We start from the raw sequence: 20,016 nt of genomic DNA on the forward strand, positions 1-20,016 counted from the left end.
CACTTAGAGGTTTAACTAGAAAGTTTGAATACAAAACATTGAGACATAAAAGATTATACCCATATGGGTTTTTTTTTTTTTTTTTTTTTGTTTAATCTCAATACATTTACTAAATCAAGAGCAATACCACTTACAGAATACCCAACAATGTTCTGGGTTTGTCTGTGTAGCAGAAATAAGCACAAGAATTGGCTGGCACTCTTTAAGCATTAAATTAATCTCAATACTGCAGACAAATTTCTGTTAGAATTACATAAGAATATACAGAGACTAAACAAGATGCTTAAAATAAAATATATTCTTATCTACTACATTTATGAGATTAAAAAACCACTGGCCCACTTCAACTTAAGCATCAGAATGAAATCACATCCTCAAAGGAATTAGTTAAACAGTCCTAATCCTTCATCTTCTAAATCCAGCACTAACTCTCAGACTTTATACTATTTAATCTGAACAGTGAAGGGGACCATCATCTAGTTCTCTGAACAACATGATGATTAACCCTTCAAAATGAGAATCAAGGCACACACCAAAGATTCAAGATGAAGCTTCCAAGATTCCAACACTGCATCAGTACATTTAATCAGAAACATGACTAATCACACGAGCCTTCCCAAACAGCACAAACTCAGCAAATATCAGTGTGTTTGAATGCAAGAATTAGAAAAATGGCCATTCACAAACTCTGCTGGGTGTCAGTCAGTACACACTTGTAAAGAGAACCTGATGTAAGAGCAAAAACTGAGCAGAATTAATGTGTGGTACAAATAGGAGGAGCTCAGTACAGAACAGGTGTGCAACAGCTGGACACAAATATTCCACAGTGGGCATGGGGAAATCATGGAAGGAGTATGTGCCACAATTGCTCCTCATAAGGTAAAGTTTCTTGGCCTAATTTTAGGCACAAAAATTTCTGGGCAACAAATACCTATCAAATAAATAGATCAAGTAAAGAAAATACACAAACTGAACTAAATTACCTGGTTATAGTATGAATTACAAATTGTTCTCCACCACAGGCATGTTGGTTTGTATTTGTAACTAGATTAATATCCACATTAAAATGCCAGTTTATTGTAAACAGAGACTGTATCTTTTAGATTCAAAATATTATTAACTGCTCAATAACCTTCATAAATGGGGGGAGGGGGGAGGTTGAAGAACCTAGACAAAATAATGAAGCAGTGAATTTTTCTCATTGCACAGTATTTCATTTCATTAGGACTCCATCAATGCCAATACTGTTCCATAGCATGTGCCAACCTAATGATAAAAGGTTATTTCAAATTTTCATATACTCCAGATGGCAATGATTCAGAAAGAATCTCACTCTTTATTTCAGCAGGATTAGGAAACCTCTTATGACAGCCTCAATTGACATTTCTCATCCTGCCAGCACTACAATGGATCTTGGTGCCTCTGTTTCGCATTGCATTTGCCAGTATAATTGTACTATTACACACTGGTTGAAGATACACATATAGCACTGCAATAAACACTAAATATGTCACAAAATATGCAGCACAGGGCTCACAGTGAAATGCAGGCAAGTCTGGAACAGGAAAATATTGTTCATTATTTTGCAATGCCATAAACTTCAGCTCACTGAAACCCAGACTACCTTAAATATTTTCACAAGGACACTCACTACAGTACAAAACTAGTATACACTAAAATTGTCAACAAATACTTCAGAAACAAATCCAAATGGCCTGTTTGAAACTCAGTATTTTTTTAACATTCTGCAGTAAATTCACACCAACCTAAGAAACCCTCCCACTATACACTGCTGCCTAGGCTTAGACAAAAGAAGCTCTTTTCTCAGTGAACGGTTGAGACTATGAAGTGAGAACAGAATTTGAGAGACATTTGCCTCTTAAGGAAGACATTGACAGCCGGATTGTTCTGTGTTTTTTTTTCTCTGCACAGTTTGAGAACAAAAGCCTAGCAGCAGACATTTGCAGTACTTGAGAAGATGAAGAATACTTTGCCTTTAACAGAATTCATAAGATGAGATTCACTTGTACTCAACAAGTCAATGGGAGGGATCTCCACTGTAGACCACTTTTAACACAAACTCCCTTTGATGTGCTGCAATTGTAACTGTAATTAAATCAATCAAGTCCCTGGTTTTTAAATCTACTGATTACCTTGCTCTGCCTTACAAAGAGTAGTGTTGGCCAGAACTTTCTGTTTTGTTACTGATTTTTCCAGTAAAAAGCAATATACACAAGGGCATTGTTACTTGCTTATAATCCATATGTGACCTGTAAAGTATCTGCTTTCTCATGGTTAGTAGACACAAACTGGAAGGAATCTTCCAGATGAAGACAAACAGTGTGCAGCAATAAAAGCACAATCAACTAATTGCCTACAAAAAGGCTTTAGGATGAAGGTTGAAACCTACAGCTAAAGACAGAAAAATGTTTCCTTCTGATTAGGTGAGGCAGTGTCTCAACTCGTGCCACAGTTATTCAATTAAAAGATTGCAGCTTGCAGACACTGATAAGGATACTACAGTTTAAAAATCTAATCTGTATTCCTAGAGAATGAAGGCTCAGTTCAAAACACAGACCTGGCTTGGATTTCCAGTTCTGGCATGATGCACGCCTTTCTCTGCTGTGTACTGACATGGAAAAATGGACAATTAAATCCCACAAGTATCAAAGAACAGAAACACTTGCAGAAAAAGGAATGTCAAGTTCTGAAATGCAGCACAGCCTCCTCTGCAAAAACAAGACTACAGAAATCCCTGTTCCTTGTAGTATTACGTCTCATGATCTCACATCTCCACCTAACTACTTTTCTCATGACAAATGCAGCTCTTCCCTCGCATGCCACTTCTTCCTTCCTATCTGGAGTGGTGGTGAAAACCAAGAAGAGTAAAATCCCTTATCTTCCTAGTAAGCAATTGAATTGGGATTCAGTTATCATGGAACAGAATGAAGCAAAAGAAAAATCTTCTCTAAGGTAAAATGTAAACTAAGAGTGTGCAACAACATCCTAAAGGGCTAAAAGTGATTTCTACAATGTGCCTTGTTTTGAAATGGATCTGCAATTCCTCTGCATCCTTTTGCAGCATATCCTTAATTATCTGGTTGTCACAAGAGGAGCTCATTGTTTGATGCAATACAATATTCTACTGACATCCTTTTGACAATGTTTTCAGGATAACCTATCTGTAGTTATTACACTGCATGATTAGAAGATGGATGTTTTCTGAAAGGCATATTTAATTAACGCTATTTAACACACAGCTTGACTGAAGGGTAGTAGTGCCCAGTTGGTAAAATTTGAGATTATGAGGCGGGCACTACACACAGAATTAAAGGCACATTAAACTGAAACAATCATTCAAATCAATCTACATTTGCTTACAGTATCTGCAAACTGAAGCACGCATTATGACCAAAGATAATCACATTAAAATTTTTGGCAATGCTCTACAATAGAAGCTATCTGAAATAGAAGACAGTAATTGTTACTAAATTGTGACAGAATCCAATAGAGTTAGGAGTTGTAACAATATTAGTTATGTATGTTCAGGATGATTAATGATACTGCAAAGTATCAAGATTGTAGCAATTAACCCTTTACAGGCAAAGCCCACAGTAATTACTGAGATCCCTTTCTGCCATAAGCCAGACATACCCGACTCTTATTGTTACATTTTTAGTGCAATTACCAGGCAACTTTCAGGAGCTGGTGGGGATCTGGTCCACCAATTTTCCTTATTTGCTTGAATCATGTCAGATGACTAAATTGTTATTTTTGTCCTTCATTCTTAAGAATGAAGGAAATGCCTGTTTCTTTCCAAGAGATATTCCCTCTGCTAAGTCTAGATCTAAACCTGGGGAGGAGCTGAAGAAAGACCTCACAGCTATCCCTGCTGATACTGATGGACTAAAACCAAGCATCTTTTCTATTTTAAATCCCATTTTTTTTCCTCTATGTGATAAATGTCAAGAATATGAACAAGCAACATCCATGCAGCTGAAACAAACCCCTTATGCCTTCCGGAGATAAATCCCTGAGGACAGGATTGTAGAGTAACTATGAAAATGTAGTATCAGAGTAAGGCATAAATATGAACTAGGTCTATAAGCCAATAAATACAAGGAAAAAAAAATCCATCCTGTTTTCTTAATGTTTATCATATACCCTGAAAAGCAAAACTCCACAAAAATGTGCATCTAGTACAATAGCTTTTCTGCTTTAACTATAGTCACTGCAACCTTTAATGATATTTGAAATGTGTACATAGAGGCAAACATACCCAAAATGTTTTGGTAAAATAATAAGATTAAAAATAAATTTTTAAGTTGGCCTGTCCAAATTTGAGCACTGAAAAACAAATGAGATGCTGCACAATCTGTTACATTAGAACAATACTGTGAAATAATTACAAGTTCTAAGATACAATGAAAATTACCATAATAATTCTCCTGTGAAACAATCCAATCTATGCAGACTACGAATTGCTACTAGGTTGAAAAAATGTATTACCACCTCAAGTCAGGCAGATAAATAATTCTATTTTCATTACTTAGTGGAGATACTTAAAAGGTTACACAGAGCAGGTGAAAAACTGATTATATTTGCAAATAATGTATTGGTCACATTCAAGGAGGAGCTCTTTACTAGCATTAGAAAGCCAGCTATGCAAACTGGGAGTAAAGATATGATTGTACAGAAGTTTCTCACTGAGGAGAGCAGAAGTCCCAATCTGTAGAGCCCATCTTTGGGTACAACAGCTGGCATCCAGACTGGGACATCTTTGTGCCTGTTTTCCTGTACCACTTCCTTTAGTTTTGTGATTCTCCTCCCTGCCTCACATACACCTGAAAACCAGAAAGTCTTGCTTTAAATCGAGAGAAAACAAAGCATTCCTCTATTATTCTACCCAGAGAGACAACAGTCAGGATTTCATGATCTTCTCCTCTTTCTCACAAATCTGTATCTTTCTACTATTTAAGGTGCCAAACTCCCCAAAAGTACTTGGAATACTCTTTTCCTTCTGCCCTTAATGAGAGGTGAATCATAGAATAGTTTGGGTTGGAAAGGACCTTAGAAATCATCCACTTCCAACTCCCCCACCATGGACAGGGATGCCACCCACTAGATCAGATTCACAGAAGTCACCCCAGAATATTAAAAGGATGAGCACTTTTCAGGATCACATTTTATCTGCTTGCAATTAAAATGGGAGTGTAGGCTCCCTGGTTTAGTTTGATATAAAACTGTAATGGTAAAACAGACCCAGTCAACCAATGAACCTTTGAAGATTCCAATCATGTTCATAAAAAAGAAGTATAACTATGAAGATCATTTGACTTTATGTCAGCTTTTTAATCATATTATTCACTCATGGTTTAATTTGCTCTGTACCTACCACCATCAATGCACACCACTGCCCATTAATGTTACATTTGCAGTTTACAAGTTTTATAGTACAGAAAAATTACTAATACAAGCCACCTCAAGCATTGAACAGGAAAACAACCATAAAAATTGTGATCATAACGTCACGTTTCTCTCTGACCCATTAGTAAAGAGGAACAGCCTATAATCTGCAAATTTCATATTGAGCATGGGTTTTCAATCATTTGACAAAAGAAACCACAAGTCTGAGAGGATCAGTAAACTAAAATGGGATGAATCCCACTGGATTGGGTAGCAATTAAAGCTAATCATGAAATCAGAGGATCAATCTTATTTATATTGATTTTAAATGTGTGTGTCTTTCTGTCTCCCCAGGGAAAATACTCACTCTGAAGAAATCAAAGTGTGGACGTCGCATGTGTGACTTAGTGGAGCATAGGAAAGACCGCAGGCTGTGCAATGGAGGTTTGAAAACTGTCCCATAATCTCCTTATCAGGAAGGGGTTATTAATAAAAAGTGCCATTGTACAACACGAGGACAAGAAGTCAAAGAAAGATGGAATCATTGGGTTGGTGTAGGAAAAAGCTCTGCTGGACAATCCTGCAGCTCACACCAGACTGATGCTTTTAAAAATACAAACAGCCTTTTATTTTAGCAGAGTCATCCATGACAGAGCCTAAGAGAACACTTGTTCTTTGCTGGCCTTTTTCTCACCTGTCCTTACCTTGTTTAAATCAAATCAATTTATGGGGATGTAATTTCTATTTACAGATTTATTTAAATTACTGGGTTCACAAAGGTAAATTAAAACAGTTTCAAAGGTGACTCTCCACAATATTATTCCACTGTAAAGATTTAAGGCCTTTATCACCACACTGTCTGAGTATTTCTTCCATTTCCCTTTTAATATTCTTTGCTATACAGACATTATGAAACATAGATAATTTATTAAAAGACAAAAGGTACACAAACAAACTGAAGTAGGGAATTGTCCACGTTCAGATTCAGAAAGATAGATCTGATTTTTACATTAATAAACTAGACTTCCAAGACTTCTGTCCCAATGAAACAGGAAGCAGATATCATTTCATGTCTGAGAAATCAGTACAAGGCAATAGATGAAAACTTGCAAAAATATGAGTAGGATGTATCCTGTGAGCACATAGACAAACACAAGCCAGACACAGGATTTCCTGAGCACACAGATCACTATGCTTTTGCCTCTGGAAGATAAAATTACCAATTTCCCTGGTCCCCATGCAAGAAGCTTTCAGCAGCTAAGGGCTGTCATGACAAAAACACCACCACCTGATTTACCAATGCACTGGGTACTGAAATAGGGCTGGCTCTTCGTGTAGCCTCAGTGCCTTCAGAGTCCACAGAAAATGGAGAACTGCAGGTTCCTCCCTGTGCATCTTGAATAACACCTGGAGCAAAGCAATCCTTTTCTCTCTGAAAGTGCTACACAAGTCAATATACTTCATGCCATAAAATCTGCTATAATTTCTGGTCCTGGCAGGAGTTCTGTGTTTCAAGTTTACCCTGGTTCTTCAGCTGCTCTGCGCAGTCATTCTGAGCTCATTGCTTTTGTTTTTTCTCAGCTTCAGTATGAAAATATTATTTCAACCTGATGGTTTCTAATACGAGAATGAGAATTTTGGTTTTGAAGAAAACTTGAGCCACCACACTCACTGAAGATATTTCTCATGTGCATGTACTTCCAAAACCATCATACTCATACACAGAACTAAAGAATGGAAAAAATTGTGCCTGGTATCAAAAATAAAAAAAATTCCATTTTGCCTTTTACTGGTCAAACAACAGGAAACCAGCATACTTAGTACAAAGCAGCCCAGAAACCGAGTGGGGTCAAACTCCATAAAAACTTGAGGCAATCTCCTCTTTGGGCTTAGTTTCATGAGTTTAGTAAAGCCATTCCTTTATTTTCTGTCAGATGAAAACTATTCACACAAAAGCTCCTGGATCTTAAAATGGTTCTTGACAGTTCTGAGTAACTGTTATAGATGAAACGTGTACCTAAGAGTTGTAGATGCAAGTAAATAAAAATACTAATGTACCCACCCCAACAGTGTTAGCCTAAAAGAAACTTCATTCTTTAACTCTGTCAATTCTAATCAAAAGTTAAGATCAATACAACACCCTAAGCAGTAGGTCAGAGCCCCAGCAAAGCAGCACTCACACCATGTCCTGAGGCTTGTAGAGTTCAGCAGCTTCCCCCGCAACCCTGACACCCACCCTGCTGCTCAGGGGAGGAGGTGGAAGAGTCAAGAGTGAAGGAATGAAGTTGAGCCTGGGAAGAAGGTATGGGTGGGAATAAATGTTTTTAGTTTTGTCATTGTTTTTTACTACCCTACACTATATTTAATTATCAATAAATTAAATTAATCTCTAACAAGTTAAATCTTTCCCCTTCATAGTAACTGTTGAGCAATCTACTCTCCTTAATCCTTGAGGGCTTTTTTTGCAATTCTTTGCTCTCCCAGCCCTCTGGAAGACAGTGAGTGAGGGAATGGCTGGGTGGGGACCTGGCAGCCACTCAAGGTCAACCTTCCCCATGTTTGGCAATGCCCATCTTGCAGTCAGCAGCAAGGCAGGAGCAGGTGAACAGGAGAGACACACCAAACATGGAGAACTCACTTGTGTGTGACACTCATTCACCTGTTCTCCTCCTTGTGACATTTCATACAGTATCAGCTCATAAAATCCAGTGGTACCTAAAACCATAGGGCAGGATGACATGATCAGCCTTTGATAGAGACTCCATTTCTGGGCGGACCTGTCCCCTACAATAACCCTACACACAGGCCATGCAGGGACACTGACAGGAGGTCACTGCAGAGCTACACAAAGGAGAATTGCAGACAACTTCCACTTCCTCTGTAATCTCCCTCTGAGAAAAGGAGTGAACTCCCACATAGCACCTTACTCCCCCCTGCTATGACAGAATCAAAGGAATGCCATCCATAGCTGCCAGAAGAGCATTTTAATCTCCCCAGAAATTAGATTCAAATGTTATTAATGGCTGATCTTAGACAAAGTGACCAAACACAGGGCCAGCTGAGCTGGTGTGGACTTCCCAGACGTGGCCTCAGCTGGATGTGGGTTACCAGCCATGGCAGTAAGGCCACAGAGGTGCAAGCAGGTGTGACCTCTAGACTGAGCAAACCTTGGAAATGACAATGTCATGACTCCACATCAACATGCTGATGCAATGCATAATAATGTCCTTATCACAGCTGTAAGGAAAACAGTTATCATTCCCACTCACCTATTGACAAGACAGAGGGGAGCTAGGGGAATTACAATAATTGGAAAATGCATGAAAGATGTGCCTAAACCTACAACTCCACTGTTCTTTTATGCCAAGTGTTGTAGCAGTCATTTTTTCCCTTGTCAGAAGCAACAGGCTTAACCCTACAGTCAATATTAAAGGGAGGGGAACATAAAGTCTAATGAGAATTGCACTCATCCCGTTCACAGGGCCCTGGCAGATCAAACAAGGACCATTTCCTACTTTTCCAATAACATCTAAAAGCCTGAGGCAATTTTCCAGTCACAGACATTGGTACCAATAAACAACACAATTTTAACTGAAATAGTTTTTGAAATTTACCCAAAAGGGATTTTGAGATTTGATAAGAGGCTCTTCAATTACTGTTTCCAGATACACTTTATAATAGTATTCATTGAACTTGTTTCATTCAGACCAAAACAGTGATCAAAGCAACTTAAGTAAAGCTAACTCTTTTACTGGTTTAACATTTAATCACAGTTTAGAGTCACCTGAACTGTATGCATTCCACAGACAACAAGTTCTATTGCTTACTGATGTAGAGCAGGGAAATGCAATCAATTTATATTGTGTCTATTAGTGTGCTTTTTACAATGATCCCATAAATCACACCTACTGCTGTGGGCAGAGTTGCTGCATTTCTGTTCCTACTGTTGTAGGACAATGATGAAAGCGGGAAAAGCACAGCTGAAACCAACAACAAGGAGGTAAATGAGACACTGTGCAACAACAGAAATGGGAAACTCAGACTGCATGGCACTGTCCTGGAAGAAACTGGGCTGGTTTCTTTTATAGGATAGGTCTCTGTGCATTTGAGAACTGTGCAGCTATACAATGCCATGCCAAAAAGAGCCTTATGGAATTTAACAGATCTCACTGGGTTTAAGAAAGAAAACATCAAGTATTTCAACTCAAGGTGAGATTATAGTAAGGCAATGTAAAGATAACAGCATCCAACTACACAGTAAAAACCCAACTTTAGTATTACATATTTTTCCTGCAAGGTTTCTCCACACCTCAAACATATTTCATCTCCAATAAAATTAAAACGCAGATTTAAAACTACATGGACACATGTTACAATTCTGAAAAAGAAACTTCAGTTTAAAAGCTCTTTCAGCAGGTATCACATATTTATCAAACTAACTACTGTGTCACATTAAGGTTCTGGCAGATTTATGCAGGTGTTAAGAAAGAGAACTTTGATTTATTTCAGACTCCTAGGCTGAAATATTGCTTACTTGGTAACAACAGAAACTTCATTCAATAAGAAACCCCTCACCTTCTCAAGTCCTCCATCTCAAACCGTATGCTTATATGACAGATTAAAGTTTCCCCACAATTTCATTTAGGAATAGGGAGCATTGCTCTCCTGATTACAAAGGTCAACTTACAGATTACCACCAACTATTATATTTCATTCTTTCCATCATGCAAAGAAAATAGTTTGAAATGCAAAGAAATATGTGTAGAAATGTCTAGGTAAATCCTCTCAGTTCAGGAATTACACATACTTAAAAGATTTATGCCGTAGTATATGTTCTTACATTGATCTATCCATATCTGAAAGAGAATGTCCAAGTCCAAAATATTATTCTCTAGTCATCTTCTTCACTTGGTTTTAACACTTCCTCACATCATCATTTGTCTTGTCCTGTTTAATTGTACCCAAATTAAGCAAAAGTTGCAAATCCTTCGAACAACACAATCTCTGGGCAGCATGAGATTATCCAGCTTCCAGTTCCATTATTTGTTCAAACAGGATAAGAAAAAAAATACACTCATTTAGAGAAAAAGTCTGTTTGTGTAAGCAAATATCTTTATATTATACTAAAAATCAGCAAAAATAGCCTTTAATACTCATCATAACAAACAATGTTTTAAAATAAAACACAATATTTAGGTGACACATTCTCTTCCAAGCATCTGGCCTACCCTAAAATAAAACTACAGCCTGCTGAGGCCAGCAGGAGTTTTCCTCACTGGAATAACATGGCTAACCAAATTGCCATTAATGAAAAATGGTATTTAAGTTTGCCTTCAAACTGTTTAGCCAATGTGCAGACAGCCTTAAAAAGAACATAATGCTGATTTAGGGGGCCTTCACCTTTATCTAAATCAGAGGGACAGACGTAAAGAGACAAACAACTTTAATTCAAAGAACTTGTGTCCCTCTGCTTCTCGATAGACCTGAGCACGCTCGACTGCAAACAGAAGTGAAAGAAAAAGAATGGATTAATTTGAAGATAGTGGACTTCAGGGATCCTGACTAATAAAATAGTTTTTCTTTTCAGAAAAATGGTAGAAATGAATCAGACTACTGCAGTTCCACAGGAATAATGAAGAGCTCTCTTGAAAAGATCTGAATATGCATCAGTTAAAATTTTATGAAAGTACTGGGAGCATCACTCTGGAGACTGGCTCCCCTCATCCCTTCTTTTCTTAACCATGGCTCCATCACCTTCAAAGTTAATTTCACAGGTTTCTAGTCACTGCAGCAATAATACTGTTCTAAAATCGGGACCTCAGGAAATTCTTCCTTAAACAAAGATTAATATAAAACAGAGCAAAATATTCTAACCAGGAATACTCAAGGGGTGGATTTAGTTTGTGTATATTACTCCAGGAGTCTCATCAGAATAAGTAAAATTGAAACCAAGGATCAATGAAGAGGAACAACAGAAAACTAAAAAATATCCTTAGCATTTTTAGTGGAGAATTTCAGAATTAACTGAACACTTAATGATTTAAATAGTTTTTTTGAATTCTGCAGAGAATTAATGCAAATTTTTCCAAACACAAAATAACAGAGGAGAACAAATTTTATTATTGCTATCAATGGTTTTTGCAGTGTTGCCTAGAAACCCAGATTCAAATCAGAGGAGCAGCATGGCAAACACCAAGGAAATAAGAAAAAAAACCCACAAAAATGCCCAAAGCAGAAAACTCTAAAACCCCCAAGAAACCTAACAAAAAAAAAAAAAAAAAAAAGTTTTTTTCACCTTATTAAACTGAACTTGAACTTTTAACAATTCAGTGGCCTAAGGGAAGTAGTTAATATTCAGTCCTGATGGAAAATATACATGAAATTCCATTGTCTCTTTTGATTTTTTTGGATTGTTTTGTTTCTGTGCACATGACAAAAACAATGAAAAAAATCTGTTTGCTGCACAAGATCTCATCATGCGTCATGAAAACAATAACTCAAATCCTTACTACTATCATACAAATGGTTTGTGTTAATCTGTTCTAAGCTGGTTCTCTTGGAAATGGAGCTCTGCTCTAGCCCAAAGCTTTGGCCCAGGCAATGCAGGAAATGATTTGAAGCAGGTCCAAGCAGGATGAGCTTGCCCAAAGCTGCCAAAAGGCTTCACTTTTTCTTCCTCTCTTTATGCAGATTGATCAAACCCATTCTTGTTTACAAGACACTAACAGCCACATACTGACTTACCAGTGGCATACACTTCTTGAGAAGTGAAGTCTTACACTTAGAAAATTATTGGGAATTCTAGCAAATGCAAAATCCCTAGAAATGAAAATTTTCACCACCCCATAAAATGAGAGCATAAACCTTTTAAGCATTCCAACAATCATTCAAGAGCCGGTCATATTTATGGAATTTCCCAGGGAGAGCAGATTTTGGCTCAGACTAGATCCATTCAAGTTATCAACAGGTCTGGACAAAGTCTCTGCACCAAAGGACGTTTTTTTGTCCCATATTTTGAATGCAGTTGACTGGTGCTACGTACCTGGAAAACTGCTCCTGCAGCCCCCGCATCTGGGCTCTGCTCCGCTCCGACTCCAGCGTCACCTCCCGTAATCTTTTCTCACTCTCAAGTCTCAAATGCCTTTCTTCCTCCAACTCATGTATCAGCTTCTCACGCTGAAATGCCATAAAAATTTATTCATTAATTTTACGCAAACCATACTTTTAGGAAAAATTGAGATTTAATTTGGGAAAAATCATCATAAAATCAAAATAATTACCCTACTAAACCAGTGCCATCTTTTTTGTGCAGCAATGTTACAGAGGGAAGAAGTTTTTTCAGAATATCCCATCACACTGAGCTACCCTTCCTCAGCTCACTCATGGATGTCAGCATATTGAAAAACAAACACCCACCCCCTCCTTCAAAGTGCTTTTCCTTTGCCTCCATTAAAAATAAATACAAAAAATTTTATTTGAGATCTGCAACCCATCTTGTCTGAATGAAGACACAGGAAGAATGAAACAAATCAAGAGGTCAACGTGTGACCCATCCCTGAATGTTTCAAGCTCACAAGGAGGAAATGAACCTGATTCTGCAGCCACTGGTTTTCTTGTTTTGGCTGAGAGGAGGAACCCTACCAGTAGAAGAGAGTTTATTTGAATTTACTTAGTGAAATACTATGATAACGAATATGTTTTTAAAAACTGAGTACAAATCAAACCAATGCAAGAGCAATAAAAGTGTCATTAACATTACTAACAGCTCTCAAAGGCAACTAGGATATGGGTTTTGCTAATTCTTAAAATGTAGGACCCAAAAACCCAACCCATAACATACAGCACTACCTGGATAAATCTACATAGGTCATGGCCTAACCCTTTTTTTTTTTTTTTAAAGCATCATATAAAGGGTACCTAAATATTTTAAAATCTTATTTCAGTAGTGGTTAAATATGACTTAAGAGGAGCAGAAAAATTAACCCAAAAATTATAAAAAATGTTACTGTAATTAAAAAAATGTATTTACAGGCTTTTCTATGTGACCTCTGTTAAACAGAAATGAAGTGAAATTAAATTTTATCCTTGTGAATTTAAATGAGAAAACAAATCAATAAAACCCCCAAGGATTTTACGTGGCACTACATTATTCTCTGTCAGTGATGGGGTTGCCATGTCTAGGAACAGCTCAGGTCACTGTGAAGCTACAGTGGGCTCCCCACCCATCTGCTTTGTGCCTACGGTGCAGGGAGATTTGCAGCCTGTCAGACAGCCTGATGTAATTCCATGGCTGACCTAAATTTTCATGGCATACCTGCAAAAACGTATATAAAAATTATCCATACAGTTTCATTAGTAAATAACAGAGGTATCTTAGAGATAAGCCATTAAATGGGAGAGACAGGCTATTTGTACAAATCTCACAGCTATAAATCTTACTGGATAATAATTTACAATAGCAGTAACCAGGGGACCTAAAATATGAACATTGCCAAGTGGAAAACGGATCTTAAAGACAGTGATAAATAAGCAGATGCCACAAAGGGAGGCTGCAAAGGTTTAAATGAAATATCTATATGCTTGTGAAAAAATAGGGGGAATTACTCAGAGAACAGAGGGGTTCTGTCTGGTTGGCCATATGTAATACCAGCAAAATGGAAAACTGCACAAGAAGAAACAAATTACTGGCAAAAAAATACATTGTTCTAACTGAATTACCTAATCACTGTCCTTAGTGTTACACAGCCATGCCCTGCCAGGTGCTGAGTAATCCTCAGTTTCTGCCACAGGAGGAAGAGCAGAGAGTTCAGCACCAGGCAGAAGACAGCAATTGGCTCACAGAGGATAATTCAGGCTGATGATATGGGAGGAATATTCACAGCAGTCAGTATTGCTCCAGCTTAGATCCCACCAATGCCAACTTCAAAATGATCCTGCTCCAGGAGCTCCTGCTGAATGCTGACAGCATCTTCTCTTGCAAGGAAGCTTCACTGCTGCTAAAGGGGTATCCAGGACCTCCCAAGTCAATGGGTAACAAGGAAAAGAACATAAAAGGAATACATAACTAACTACCACCTAGGACTTAAGAAAAAATTTCAGAAGATACTGGTGTCTACAGAGACTGAGCTTAAAACCAAATATACAGCTGTTTCTACAGGAACTGAGAAGCCACCTTGGAAGAAACTCAATGCTACTACGAACACCTGAGTAACCAAGCTGACCCAAGGCAGTGCCTGATCTACCTGACACAGTAAAGCTAAACTGCAACAAGGGACTGCAAACCAGAGATCCAGCCACATCCTCAAGCCTTAGTCAGCATCACAACAGCCACAATGATCTCTGTTGTGATACCGCATTGTCACAGCACATGCCACAGACAAGACAGCCACAATACACAGAGCATCATCATACAATTTCAGAAGGCTTTAAGTATTCACCCAAACACAGTAACACCATACCACATCAGAAAGCTTCAAGCATCTGCCCTTCTTGTTCTTGAGCCCAACTTTTTATAGCCCTCATGTTCATGCATTGCACCCGTGTGCCCTCTGTTCCCTTTGTGGCCAATGCCCCTGGGCACTCCATGGCTCATTGCTGTCAGTGCTGTTCAGCTGCTCATCCCACTGGGGATGAGGCTGGGCCACAGCCCTACTCCCAGTTACCAAAAAGTGTGTGCTTACACAGCAACTACCTCTGCATGTCTGCTATGCTGACCACACTCTGGTCCCCAAATAAATCTTCCCACATTATGCACAAAGCCAGATCTCCACAGGTAGGACAGACAAAAAGTGATGCTGTAAAAAGCAGATGAGTCTCCTGTTCTCCTGTCCTGCAGAAGAACTGTGCTGTACCTACAGCCTGTGCTGTACCTACGCTCCTGCTCGTCACAAACCCTCACCTTCTGGAAGAGAACTGCATAGACAGCACAGATTCACAAACCCAGACTTCTCCCTACAGGTCAAAGAGCTGTGCAAGCTATTTCTAAGCTTCATTTACCTCTTGCTGATAGGTCAGAGAATGCTGTTGCTGCCATTTACTCCTTCTGTTCGTGTGGGGAAGGCTGTGTGATAACACACATCCTACACAAAGAGATCAGCAAATGCACACGGGGACTTTTTTTTTTAAGAAAGAACATAGAAATTACCTTAAGAAAAGTACTTTTAAATGAGCAACACATGTGCATTACAAGAACAATAACATTTCAGAAATTAAATCCCTAAACATTAGGAACTTATGGAATGAGCTAAATGTCCAGTTCCAATTCAGCCACCTCATGGGCAAGAATGACAACACATTATTAATTATATGAGCTCGTACTGTTGCTGTACAAAACTCCTGCTCCTTTCAGGTTTAGGGATGAACAAAAGAGTCACAAGGCTACAAGACCAGAAACAACAGCACTGACCTATGGCCCTGAAATTCTGAGTTCTGTTCCTAGCTACCAAAACCCTCCTGTATGAATGGGGCCAAGACTTGCCCACAGGACATCTGCACAGCAACAACACCATCAGCCCTCACTGCCAGGATTCTTCACAGGAATTTGTTGGCAACCTTGCAGCACTTCTGCCATTTCTTACAGGCAGAAAGCAGATCTGCTTTCAGCCAGATCACAGACAATAAATACTGTGAAGTGGGGAGAAAAAGGTGTAAGAGACCACCCACACTTGGGAAGTTTTCAGTCTGCAGGACACAAAACACTAAAGTATACTACACATAGAAAGTAGCTCCCAGCAGTAGTGACCTTATCCACCAGAAAAGAGAACTAGATTTTTATTCAAACCCAGAAAATCCATAACGAAGTGTCAGAAGAGAGAAGTGAGCCTAACATACAGAAAGGCCAGGATTAAAAAGAGATTTTTGTAAATTTTTTTGTCTCCTGGAAGAAGAAAAAATATCCCTGAACTTTGCAGGAATTTTGTGCTGACATAATGCACTATATAAGCTCCTCTGTGCTAACCCCACTTTATTCCTGTGCAAAAAAAAAGGTGTGTGAGAAGAAATAAACTGAACTGGTTAAAGGTTTTATAGTAAATATAAGCTTAATAGAAAGTAATAGAATTAGCATGCTATGTGAAGAAAAGTTTGAATAAAAAAAGCGTCATGCGAAATGCTTCAGTTCATTTTAACACGAGAAAAATCATTGCCGTCTTCCAATGAAGTCATGTATTCCCACTTGCCTCTTCCTCTTTAATTGCAGATTCTTCTCTGCACAAGCTCTGCTCAAACTATTTTTCTCTACTTCCTCTCCTTGCCTTCTGCAGCACAGCTGTCCCTTTCCCTTCTTAGAAGCATAACCTTTACTTGATTCTTGCTTCCCCTTTTCAGCCTCCCCAGAGAGCCTGACTTTCATCACACCACCCAGTCAAATTCCTGATAACTTTCCAAACAGGCAAAAAATTCATGTGAACAAACTAGAGTGAAAGACACTGTTAGCAAACTCTACTGATACTTTTGTGCAAGTCCTGGAATATTTTAGCACGGAACAAAGTTTCACGGGCTGCTCAATATGCTCCTGAGCCAGAGCCTGCACTTCAGCAAGCTCCTTCTTGTGTAGCTGTGGAAATGTTCGTGTCAAAATGTTTCATTCCTCACCCAGGCAGGGACATGCACCTCATGTTAAGTCATCTTTTAAAAGTTAAGGAAGGAATCCAATCTGAGCTGCTCGCGATCAAAACAAAACGCATGAAAACTATTTATAACTAGATTGGAAGGAATGCGTGTGTTTGACTGAAAAATGTGATTTGTTCCTCAGCACTCCATGAAGAGACCAAGAGGCACCATTTATTCTCAGAGTTACTGGTTAATAGCTGTGCTCACAGGCTAAGGATTAACCCTGTGCAGCCATACAAGTGTCTGCCAAGAGGGGCTCAACCATTTGTGTCTCCCTTAATTACCCTGGGATGTGCCCAAATGTCAGCACCCAGTTCTTTCACGTTCTACCAAAGTGCAAATGTCTGGTGTGTTGGGTGAGGAAGTGTGAGTGTGGATGGGGCAGGTGGCAGCCTGGAAGGCAAACATGCACATGGTGCTGTGGGGTGAGGGATGCACAACAGGTCCTTCGCTTCTGAGCAGCCTGACCCCAGCACACAGAGGAAATGTGTGGCACGGCAGGGTTTGGCACAGAAATGCTGATATCTTCCCTTTTTTTTCATTTCAGGGTTATTTCATTGTTAACTCTAAATCTCAACATGGATGACACTAAAGCCTTCTATGTCAGGGACTTGGAGTTTTACCTCCTATACCTGTTACTGCTGGTAAATTCATCAAATGTCTCATCAGAATGGCAGGAACAACTTCATGAAAATACTTCTCAGAGAAGTACTTCCTGATTTCTCCTCATTAGGGTCAAACATTTCAGTAACTAAGCAGATTTCTCATTCCAAAGCTCTCCATTTCCCTATCTTTATTTTGGTGTATGAACTTTTTTGTAATTTTTTGTCCCCTACATCCTGCTGAGGATAGGAAGCTGAAGCAAAGCTGACCCAAGGCTGAGGTCAGCCTACCACATCACAGCATTTTCTTTTTTAACTTGTTAATTTATCTTTCTCATAAAAAACCATACCATCATAATGAAAAGTTTTACCTATACATTAAAGAAAAACATGTCTGTGCGTCAAGATTTAAAACTAAAGATGACTGCAAGTGAAGAATTAGAGGTGTGGGGTACCACACACACCATGCATTGCTGTCCATCAGGGACAGCCCAACACTTCCATGAGGAACTGCTCCCTCCTCCTTCTGTTTAGCTTATCCTTGTGTCTTATGAAAAGCAGCTCTTCAGAACAGCTAGATATAACCTGACTGATTAGCTCAATACCAAAAATGTCTTAAAAGGGATACACATGAAATCTCATCATTAAGATTACATTATAAGTAGGGGAAAGAGCTACTGATTAAGTAGAAATAAGAATCCTCTAGTCTTGAATTTGTTCTTTGCTTCCCCTGTGCATCATAAGAAAGGGTTTACTATGGTGCTGCTAATTATGCAAACATGGGACCAATATTTTGTCAAAAAAAGTCTACATGAGAATATTTAGCACAGGCTTAATGTTCCCCAAAATCAGGCTAATAACCTGCACATTAAATTTTTAACAACTACTTTAAAGCATTTGCTAAAGAGGGTCACAATTTCTGTGTAATTAATATTGATTACAAACAGATACTTTGCAATAAATTTAAATGATGGGAAGAAAAGATTAAATTATTTTTTGGTTTAGAATTTGAAGTACCATTAAGTCATTGCAAACCCAAACTGAGTTTTTATGTATTTATTTTTAATGCATTTTCTGATGCTGTTCCTCTGACACCTTGCCATAAAAGTCCTAATTTAACAGACTCATAGCCTGGTTTACAACACAACATCCCACGAGCCAGAGAGAATGCAGACACAGAGCAGGCAACAAAGACAACTGAATAAAGCAAACAAATAGCAGCTACTAGAAGCACACTAAAATTAGTATTTCTAGCAAAGTCATTGCCCAATACTTTTATGAATAAATATGCACATTCAAAGTATTCAAGCCCACTATTTTATCACCCTTGTATGCCCTTTTGAAAGACTGCTGCAGGCAGGAGCCATAGAACAGCCTGGGACAAGAGAAGAGAGAAGGATGGTGAAGCAGTTCCATTTTTCAATAATCAATTATGAAATATTAATTGAAATAGAAACTGGGATTTGCAACTTGATCTCCCAGTTGGTTTAACAAAGCATCGTTCTTTCTGATGCAATGAATCTTTAATTCTCCCAACAAAATGCCTGGTGATCAAATGGTATTTGTTCAAGTGCCACAAAATATTCCCAAGTCCCAGCTGCTCACGGCCCAAGCAGTTGGGGAAAGGGAAGTACAAATGTTCTGTGTTACAGGTATTTTGTAAGAGCTTGTGTGTTTGGGCCTTGAAAATCAAACAGATCAAGGTGGTTCTCCCTCATCTCTCTTACACAGAAGGTGGGTGGAATCTCTTTGCTGAGATTTTCCCCTCTCTCCAGAGGCAGGTGGACCTGCTTCTCCTTCTGCAAAGCCCAGTGCTCTTCCCCCAAACTCCTCACATGCAACACACAGGATATTACAGTCCCCTAGCTGAACCTATTTCACTCACAAATGACAGGAAAGAAATGTGATTAAAAACCAGAGAGCATATACCATTTTTTATTTCATCGTGAATTGCACTGGATACTGTATTTTTGCTCAAATTAAAATGAGTCAAACTTCAGTGTCCTTTGTTTGCCACTCATCGATCCCTGTTAAACCAAATGTTTCTCATTCTGTAATCAATACTTCTCTGCAAAAATAAACCCAGGCACTGACAAACAACTTTGCAGAACATCGCAGCATTCCTTGTAGCGGACTTTGTCAGCATGAAAAAACATTCCCCCAAAGAATGGGGAGAAAAGAAGAGCACTGCTTATTGTGCTTATTACAATTTTTACAAGCTGCTTAAAGCTGAGTTATTTTACTGAAGAAAGACTGATTAAATTAATCAGCTATTGAAGGCAGGGCTTTCCAACAGTGGCAGTTAATATGCCTTTGTCCCTCATTACCTTTTCCAGCTACACTGGGAATACTGACAAATACACTCACACATCTAAAGCCTTCCCAGGGATGAAGTTGC

General features: G+C 38.7%; 1 protein-coding gene across 1 annotated transcript in view; it reads right to left on the reverse strand.

Moving 5' to 3' along the window:
• NCKAP5 (NCK associated protein 5) overlaps nucleotides 1-20,016 on the reverse strand; it is a 354,576-nt gene that overhangs the window by 160,659 nt on the left and 173,901 nt on the right. Inside the window, exon 5 of the mRNA XM_041406435.1 lies at nucleotides 12,449-12,582. Within this exon, the coding sequence (XP_041262369.1) occupies nucleotides 12,449-12,582 (134 nt within the window). The remainder of the gene's footprint in view (nucleotides 1-12,448; nucleotides 12,583-20,016) is intronic.

Source organism: Onychostruthus taczanowskii, unplaced genomic scaffold, assembly GCF_017590055.1.
Source record: "Onychostruthus taczanowskii isolate IOZ18803 unplaced genomic scaffold, ASM1759005v1 scaffold10, whole genome shotgun sequence".
Taxonomy (NCBI): domain Eukaryota; kingdom Metazoa; phylum Chordata; class Aves; order Passeriformes; family Passeridae; genus Onychostruthus; species Onychostruthus taczanowskii.